This window comes from Antennarius striatus, chromosome 21 (assembly GCF_040054535.1).
Source record: "Antennarius striatus isolate MH-2024 chromosome 21, ASM4005453v1, whole genome shotgun sequence".
NCBI classification, from domain to species: Eukaryota; Metazoa; Chordata; class Actinopteri; order Lophiiformes; family Antennariidae; genus Antennarius; species Antennarius striatus.
The window spans coordinates 8,154,689-8,164,674 of NC_090796.1; the positions used below are offsets into that span (position 1 = coordinate 8,154,689).

The 9,986-nt window shown below is 39.1% G+C and overlaps 1 protein-coding gene across 1 annotated transcript; it reads left to right on the top strand.

Annotated features, from left to right (window-relative positions):
* Positions 1-261: 261 nt before the first annotated feature.
* On the top strand, positions 262-9,475 carry LOC137588029 (circularly permutated Ras protein 1-like). Its single transcript, XM_068304749.1, has 21 exons — positions 262-343; positions 490-583; positions 1,258-1,506; positions 2,100-2,309; positions 2,431-2,571; positions 2,646-2,726; positions 2,831-2,904; positions 3,172-3,357; positions 3,439-3,480; positions 4,184-4,273; positions 4,551-4,702; positions 4,789-4,870; positions 5,450-5,580; positions 5,768-5,852; positions 5,968-6,074; positions 6,206-6,318; positions 7,274-7,385; positions 7,804-7,944; positions 8,395-8,488; positions 8,574-8,600; positions 8,692-9,475. Exons 2-21 carry the CDS (start codon positions 502-504, stop codon positions 8,791-8,793), a joined length of 2,301 nt encoding a protein of 766 aa, XP_068160850.1. The 5' UTR covers positions 262-343; positions 490-501; the 3' UTR covers positions 8,794-9,475.
* The last annotated feature ends 511 nt before the right edge of the window (positions 9,476-9,986 follow it).

Consider the following 9,986-nt stretch of genomic DNA (forward strand, 5'->3'; position numbering starts at 1 on the left):
AAACATTTATTCATCTGTGTAAGCTGGATGGAAGTCAATGTTCCTTTAACAAAAGGAGATTTTGACCTTTGACGCTCTGTAGCAGTCCCACCCTTTTTATTTACATCCATGAAATGTTTAACTAGAGTTGAGTAATATGCTGTAAAACTCTGACCAAAATGTTACTTCGTTCATGCACCACACTTTTTTTTTTGTCATAGAGGACTCTCAAGAAAAAAAACCTGTTGAACAAGATGTCTGTTAGACACAGAAGCAGACAGAGTCACACAGCAGCTTAAACCTTTCTGAGATCTGGGAGGGCTTTGTTTTACCGTACGGTTATCATTCCAGGCAGCTTGTGTGCGTAAGTATGTCATACGTATTCTTATTTATAGATTTGTTAATTTCAACTGTACTTGATAAAAGTTACGTTTCTTTCAATTAATTGTTTGTTAATTATAACTTCTACTATGCATTAGTGGGTGTAAAATAAATCCCTTCTCTCACAAGCACGTAGACTCAATGGAATTTGCCTGTGGGTTCGTTTACGTGCCACCAGTGACTCTGAAGGATAGCCAAGGACCCAATGCCTTTAAACGCTCAGGTGGGATATCTTTCAAGCACTCCCACACATGACAAATAAAAAGATTTAAATGTGCTGGTTTTAAAAGACAGATGAGACATTCCTGGGTCTACTTTTCACTTCCTCAGTCAGTCAGATACACAGAATGCAGATGTATTGACACATTATGAAAGAAAATCAAATCTAAAACACAGAAAACACCTGATTTTAATGACAGATTTAAATTTCTCATTTGCTTAATCACCTGTGTGAATAAACAATTACACACAAAGCTTTCATTCTGCAGTCAGCGACACTTGACCTGCCGGCTGATCTATTTATCAGTGAAAGTCAAAAGGCATTCTTGGAAATGTCATAGATCAGTCTATGACATTTATAGGATATACTTGGCCACTCAATCACAACTTAATTGCTGACTCCTTTTTTGACTATAAAAGAAAAGACTCCACAGGTGGATTTTTTTTCTATTCACTAGAGCACAACTGGTTTGTCAAGTATGATGATGTATTATACAACCCAGGGTAGACACAAGCGCAAGCAATCCTTCCTGTCCTGTCTATGTTCTTTGATAAGAGGATATAATTTTCTCTGGTTTCTTTTGTTTCCTCATAACCATCTTCCTTAACTTTTCTTTACTGCTTTGCTGCACAGGTGGTTTTTGTTTGCATTAAAAACTTTTTAAAAATTATTTGCAGCTCTTCTCCCTCCGGTTAACCGCGTCCGCCCTTGCATACCTCCACCTCCACCTCCAACGATTTCTGCAGATGACAAAACAGAGAAATCCCCTCCAATTATGAGAAAGATTATTGACCAGTTTGAGAAGAACAAGGAAGTGGTGAAGGCTGTGAAGCCAGCTGGCTTCTATGAAAATGCAGCATTTGACAATAAAGCAGAGGCAGCTACGACTGCAACTCCTCAGCAGACGACGCCCCCTCGAAAAAAAGGTGCTGTTAATTTGTGAATGTATTCCTGAGCTGGTTTTGTCTCTTAGATTGTCTTACATAACTTAAATTACTTACGCCACAGCAGATTGTCATGTTGTCCTCTTGGTCACACCCCAACAAAAATGCAGGGAATCTTGGCTCTACCATTTCAGTTAATTCAGTAGTAAAAAAAAATTGTCTGAGTAATTTAGACAACTTGGTCAGGCTTTCTGAACATTTAGACCGACTGGGACAAATACATATATTCAAATTACTTGTACAACAAAATATATGCTAATAGGACTTCAGATACAGTAATGTAAGTGGTGCTTTTCCACATATCAAACCAATTGTATTTGAATGGTTTGATCTGGAACTGTTTAAAATCTTCCTCTGCAGATAGGGGCTCTTGTTAAGAGTAATAATATTTCAAATGTAGTGCTCTTTTTTAAAAATTTAAATTAAAAAGAAAACATGGGCCCATGAATAATTATGGCACTTTAGAATATAGTTAATATAGTTTGAGTGATGATGCAGATTTCTGTGTGTTCATCAGTTCATCAGCAGTCAGTGGATTATCTTTTAACACAATTTTCCTCTTTACTATTAAACAGCTCTTCTTCCACCGAACATGAAACCTGCAGCAGCCCAGCCGGTACCTTCACCCAACACCAACAGTCAGAAATTTACTTATGACCTTCCTAAAAGTGAGCCAGATTTGAATGAACCCTGGGACCCGAACTACTCCTACACTTTACCAGAAGGCACAGGGGCCCAGCAGAAGCCTCCAGCTGACACAAGCAGTGTTTCGCTCAAGATTCTACGTAAACAGATGACTCCTTGTTTCTGTTAATTCACACAGGATGTATTTTCCAGACTGGTCTAAATACTTTTAAAGCATCAAAGAGATCACATCAGTTTATTCTTTCTTCTTTCAACCCTCAGCCCCTCCTCTTCCTCCAAGACCTCTATTCTTGAATTCCATGCCAGTATACTTGACTGTGTTACCCTCAATACACTCCTCTCCTTCATCGTCTCTGAAATCACCTCCTGCGTCCTCACCTGTCCCAGCACCTGCTTGTACAGGTAATTCAGTCTTTCTGGATGTGTTTTACCATCAGATGATCTATGATTCACAGTTTTTGTTACCTCTAAACCAGAATCAGTGCATAACGGGCCTCTGCCTGGGAATCCCAATGTGGTCCTCATCAGCTTAGGAAAACTGCTTTCAGATGACAGAGGTCAGGAAACTTTTATCATCACGATGAAACATTCCCTGTCTGACACCAAATCTAACCCTCAGCCTTACTGACTAATAATGATGCTTGTATGTTCACATTTCCAGTGCAGACCATAAAAGGTGATCCCAACTCCTGCTCCCAGTGTGGCTCTGTGCTGGACTCCATCTATGACAATGCGGTGACTACAAACTGTTTTTCATTGGATCTTTATTATAAGATGCACAAGACATAAAACAATTAAGGGCCATCAATATCAAATCCGAACAATAACTGTTAATCAATTTTAATCACCACTGGGAATTAAAGACTGTCACACTCTAGGAGCATGGAAGCATATGTGTTATTGATCAGAGTGTAATGAAACAAAGGCTAATTGGCATTGGTTTGATTGATGCAGACAGTTTTGTTAGTCTCATGTAGCGTTCTCCCTGCTATTGAACCACAGGTCAGCGTGTGTTACTTCTGTCAGCCCCGGGTACAGGCCAGTGCTCCAAATATCTCACAGCAACCCCCAACCGGTTACCAGGATGGCCTCTTTTGGCTCTGTCCTCAGGAAAATTCTCTGTGTGTGGTCGACTCTCTGTTAATATTCTGCATCGATATCTCAGGCTCCATGAGTATCACCTCACAGGTGAGAGCCAGTTATGAATAACACAGGTTTGTTTATTATTTGTGATGGATGAGGATCAAACTGAACTATTGTTGTCTTAAGGTGGCCGAGGGAGAACACTTTATCTACCAATCCCGTCTGCAAGTGAGTTATTCCTTATTTTCAGGTGTTCTTCAAACTTAGTGCAAATTAGTATACTGAATACTATTATACTAGTATACTGAATACTACTACTGAAATTAGAATACTGTTGATCAAATATCGAATTCTCTACAAAATCCTACCATGGAAATTAGCACTGATGAGATTAAGATAATGCTGTTTGACAACAAGCCCCACCTAAAGCAAAAGCTGTTCAAATATGCTATGAAAAACCTAAAGGGGGTGATATTATAAAAAGAAAATTTTCTGGTTTCTACATATATGTACTGGTCTTCCCTAATGCTACCAACTCCTAGAATTTTTGGGGAAAATGGTCCTGCATTGACTGTACAGCCCACAAACTCAGCTCCTGTCAGGACATGACAAAAGCAGTAATTTGCATAGCCCCGCCCCATCTGTGCAAGAACACTCCCCTCTTGCTGGATAAGTGGTGTCCCCGAGGTGAAGGTCGTGAACATTAGCCCATGCTACCATTAGCATGGGCTAATGTTCACAGATTTAAAGGTGCAGGCACAGAAACAGTCATGTGAGCGACTTTTAGACATCTGAAATTCAAGATCGTTGAAAAGTTTTGGCCAAAACATTTCAAATACAGTGTAGTTGGACATCAGCGTGAAATGAAAATGAACAGTACAAAAAAAGGACCTTTAAAATCTGGTAGTTAAAGTCTGTGCATTGGAACCAGTTTGTGCAGAAAGCCGTGTTGCAGTGTCTTCAGAGGCTAAGTCATCAGGACCCTGACATACGAGTGGGACTGATTACCTTCAATTTTCAGGTACACACACACACACACACACACACACACACACACACACACACACACACACACGAGGATCCTTATTTGATAATTTTTTTTAAATCCCCCTTTTCCTTAACTCATGATTGTGTGTGTCTTGCTTGTGGATCTACCGTAGTGGCACACACATGTATTTATTACTTATTTATTTCTGTCTTCTCAATCTGAGTCTGACTCATATTTCAATCGTTTTTCAGAATCTCATACAGAAAACTGCTTAATGCTTTTCTTCATCCTCTAACGCTCTTGTTGCCAGGTGACAGTGCACGGATTTCACAATTTCAGATCACTTTGCCTGTGTGGGGCTGACTTGTTAGACAGCAACTATCTGAAAAAAGCTGGAGCAGGTTTCCCTAGTCCACCTCATCTCTCAGAAAGCAAGGACTACTTAGAGGAACAGATTTTGAGGTCAGAGGAAAAAGCGGAGCTTGTTTGACATTGAAAACATGATGTCATTTATTGCATGTAACGTTTCCTTTCCCTCTTGGTGAAAGATTATCAGAAAGTGGGACCACAGCTCTTGGCCCTGCTGCTCTGCTAGCAATTTCAACAGCCTCCAAACATCCAGGCTCAAAGGTACGATTGATCTTATGAGCGAATCTTCACATACAAGACCATACTGATGTATTTCCACGTTTTAGAAAATGTACATTTTGCATGGACATGTGATCATTGTACTGCACTGCACAGTTACATAAATTCAGCACAAGTGCAATGTGCATCATGGATTTGTTTATGACAGATGTTCCAATCCATAAGCAAACAAAATTAAACGTAAAAGGAGTATTTAATCCGTTTTACCTTTTGACCTTCATCAGCATGTGGTGATGCTGATATTGCATTTCTCTAGTTCCTATCTGTAATTGCACTTCATTATTTTTTTCCCTTGGTTTTTGTTTTTTGCTTGTTTTACTACTTAAACTTTTTTTTTTTAAATTGTTTTAGAAACAATTAAACAAGTTTTATTGTTTCTATTGTGTTTTTTTATTGTGTCTTAAAAGTTGAATAAATTAAATCATAATAGTAAGAAGTCACAAACATTGCAATCACTTGGTGTGGTCCCAGAATAAAAACATATCACTTTTTAAATTTTTTTGTGTTCTCTAAAAACAAAGTGAGTGCTATCCTGATGTGCTATATTTGCTGATCTCGAAGGTGATTATCTGTACAGATGGGAAGGCCAACACAGAGTTGGGGAACCTAGAGGTCGAGGATACTGATGCTCGGACCCTCCTCTCTTCCACCATCTTCTACAAAGACCTTGGGGAATATGCCGCTAATAATGGGTTGGTCCTCTTCTCTTAATATCATGAAGGGAATAAATATTAATTTTACTTTACACATGCATTTACTGTTGCTCAATGAATGTGAATTACTATAAGACTGGTGCTAATATTAATACTAATAGTTAGGAAGTGTGTGACTTTGCTGTGCTGTGATGAAGTTCACACTGAAATGTCTTCCTTTCCTCAGGGTGACGGTGTCTGTGCTGTCCATTGAAGGAACAGACTGCAGACTGGATGAGCTGGGAAGACTGGCTGATCGCACTGGGGGGACAGTAAGAGAATTTGTTTTATGACGCAAAGGAGAGCCACACTGTTTTGACATTTATCTAACTTTATTTATGGCATTAATTGCCGATCAAGTCTTTTTGTCTGTTTGCTGTCCTCTAGGTGGTGATAGCAAGTCCCAAAATGTTGCACTCAGAGTTTGAACAGATCATTGAGAACAGGACCATCGCCACACATTGTACTGTCACACTATTGCTGCCCAAGTCACTGTAAGATCTAATCTCAGACCTCATATATGAATATTTTCAAATTCTTCCTCAGGTATGCTAGCTGGAAGATGTACCATGTAATATTTTAAAGTTGGAGCATTGACTAAGAACATTGCTGTTCTTTGGTCAAGGCATATGAGAGGAGAGAGGGAGGCAGGTCACAAGGCAACCAGAGAAGTGGGGAACGTCGGCCCCGAGACAGAGATCACCTTTCAGTTTGGAGCCAAAGAAACGGATACAGAAGGTTAGAAAAAACTTAAATGTCAACAATTAAATGACTGTTTGTTTTCGATATGGCAGTAATATTTCCTCTGTTTCCTTGTTTCGTAGCTATAATCTAGTCATTAGTTCCATTCAGAGGCTATCTGAGGGTCATCAGCACAAACAAGTTGCTGGATCTGTTCCCTTTCTTTAGAATATCACAGAATGTGTGATTCCACCTTGTCCTGAGTGTTATATTGTTCACCATTGAGCCCTCAAATCCTTCAATTTTATTCATGAGAGGCAAACAGATGTGACAAAAATGATCCAAGTAGAAGATGGAACTACAGGAACTTAACATTTAGATCAATCTAATGTTTTAGATGCTTTAGCAACCAATCTGTGTTGGTTTGTCCAGTCATCAGACAGCCACCACTTTGGTTCAGACTAAACTACTGACTAATTTTAAATGACACTTTGTGTTAACATTTATGGTGGGAAGGTGGTGAATTCAAAACAATTTTGCTTATTCCTGGACTGTTTTGTAGTCCAGCAGATTGAGCTAAGATAATGAATTTTCATCTGTATCATTTGCTGAAGGTAGGCATGTCAACATTGTCATTGTGCGTCTGCTGGATAGGAAACGCATCACTGCAGCTAAACAGCCCATGCATGTTTGGTACAGCCTCACAGAATACGTGTTGATTTTTATTCCTAATTCATTAAAGTGTATAATAGACCTAAAGACATTATTTTGCAGCAGTCCAGCCTCAATCTTGGTTCATAGCCTATCTGTGTTGCTCATTCTTTTTTGAGCCAGTATGACCAATGACTCCTTCGGGAGGCCAAAATACTGTTTGACCATTACCCTACTTATATTTGCTGAACTGTTGTGTACTGTACTTTTGAGGCCACAAATGCATCATATTTTTTCTCTGTTCTTCAAATATATTAAATTCTATTTTCATCATATTTGTATTTGTTTCTATACTTGTCAGCGCTACCTTCTGGGAGCCAAGTGTCCATCCAGCTGCAGGTCAGGTACAAACAGAGGAATGGACAGACGATGCTCAGAGTGGTCACTGCAGACCGAGATGTTACCAACAACAGGTGAAAATGAAGTTTTTGTTTCACACACCCATTCATCACTGCTATGCTGTGCTGGTTGAATGCTTCTGGCCTCCATGTGAGCTTGTGACATGTTAAATAAATGATGGGTTCTCACCCAGAGGACAAGAACTTATTAGATGTATTATTGTATACCAATATGAGTAAACCTTGAGGCAGCCATGAAAATCAAGGACAGTGCCTGTTGCTGAGATACCAGAGCAGAAATAATCACACCATGTAAATCACAAGTCTCATCCATTCCAACATTTACGCAGTAAATAAACCTCTCAAATCTAGAAACTGTGTGAATTTCATGCAATTCATTGTCTGTGGCTCCAGTTTGTTTGTACCATGATACAATAACAAGATTGAACGCTGAGTAGCACTCTTATTACAAAACTGTTTCCCAACATTTCAGCTCGGCGGCCCTGTCCTCTCTGTCTCTCGCCATCATTCAGCTCAACTCGTCACAGGCCAGCGCTGCTCTGGCTGTAAGGGGACGCTTCCTCAACGCCAGTAAGGAAGGCGAGCTGCAGAGGAAGCTGATAGAGAGAGCGATGTGAGTAACAACAGGGATGGAGGAAGCTCTTACTAATATTATTGTGTGGGAAATGTGCAGATGAGAGATGAAGATGCTTTAAGTCCTGAATAATTTGAAGTAGCTGATGCTGTGTGGGCAAACATCCACCACAAAGGCAAAAGTCTGGAAGGAAACTGAGATGGTTAAATAAAGGAAGTAAAATACTAATAAAAAACTGTAGCACCAAATGCTTTAATTTAGAAGAGAGATATTGATAAGTGAGCTGATGGATATTTAATAGTCTCTCATTAAAACTATTCCTTTTCTTAGGTAGACAATTGTGCTTTGAGAAATTGATATTCATTAGAACGTTATTTTACGATTCTTTCAAAATAAATGTTTTAAGTTTAAGATTGTTTTCTCTTTTTATTACAACTTTATTGTCGGTGGATGTACAGTCTTTCATAAGCCATGTGTCTCTTCTTCTAGAGAACATAATCGCAGTGCAGAGGACAAAGAGACGTACAAAGACTGGGTTGAAACCATGGAGCCAATATACAACTGCATACTCCACTTCACACGGGTGAATTTTTACAGTATTTGTCATTGGTTTCAGTGCAATAAATCCCAAAAATAATACAAGTAAACAATTATCCCTTTTTTTCCAGAGACAATCTGTTGTTTCAGACTCACAGGTACGTTATGTCATATCCTGAGAAAACACACTGTTCAGTGACAGAAGGCTTTGCTTGACTTGTGAATCTGAACTTCTTCTCCACCCATCAGTCTCTAACAGACGCTGGTGCGGCACTTCTCTACACCATGAAACACAGCAACAGGAAGTCCATCTCACGGAAGAATAAATATAAAATCCAGACTACGTCTTGAATGTAACAAATATGCACTAAATCGGAATACTCATCAATGCAAACACTGTAAAAGTAGTTGTTATTTGTGTATTTTGAATGAAAATATTGTGAAGAAGTGTCATGAAGTTAGAATTGCAAAAGTATTGAGAATTTGAGTTAAAGTAAATAAGACTTACCAGACATGAAATACTTGGAATCAACTGTCACTGTGACATTTTATTGAGGAAATTGTTGGAAAGTTTTCAAATTGTTCCTGTAGATTGCAATTCTTTTAAAATGCATATCTGAGAAATATTTAGATTTTACATTCCCAAAATCTCACAAAGCACCTTTCGATTCCTGTGGATATATGTACTGTACTTCAGGTTTTGTGTAAAAATATTGAAGTCATTTGGGTTACACTCAGGAAACCCTGATCAGAAGCAAAATTTGACTGTGGAAATGGAAGAAAATACAATATGATAAATGTTCCTACATAGAAAGAGGTTTTTTTACTACTTCAGTATTTGCTCATTTTCTGTGGAAGCAATTTTGAAAAAAATATTAAAGACCATGATGAGAAGACAGAGGGATGTACATCCTCCTCCTCACATCATTCATTATTATAATCATACTTTACATGGAAGCCAAAGCATAAATGGACTTACTAAATGTTTCTGTGGGCATCCAATGGAACCTTTAAATAAAACTCTGAGCAAACATGTTCTTTGTGAAGTTTTGGGAGGTTCCAAGAAAGCACCAAACCAACCACAACATAGAGATTGATGCTGTGCAGGTGGTGGATGACTGCGCTTGTGTCTCTACTGAGGCACACACAGATTTATCTTCTGTTGCCCAGGCCTCCAGCGCCACGTCAGCTTTTGCCAGAGAGATCTTCTCGGTCATACAGGAAGGAAACAACTCCATGTTCCAAGGGAATGACGAACACATACGTTACATGTTGTTTAATGCTGATGTTTCAAGCAACTATCACAAGCTTTGGTGAAGATGCTACTCTCCTGCTGATACGTGTGGATATGAAGTCCAGACTGGTGATGGGCCCAACGAAAAAAAAACACCAAGCAGACACACGGGGAGCCAAACCACAGGAAGAAGTGTCGTAGGAGGTGGCTTCCATCAGTCTGTGCATTCAACAGGAATCTCAATTTAGCTGAACAATACTGAAAGTGTATTAACAAAATTGTGACTAATCATTTAGTTTTAAATCATGCT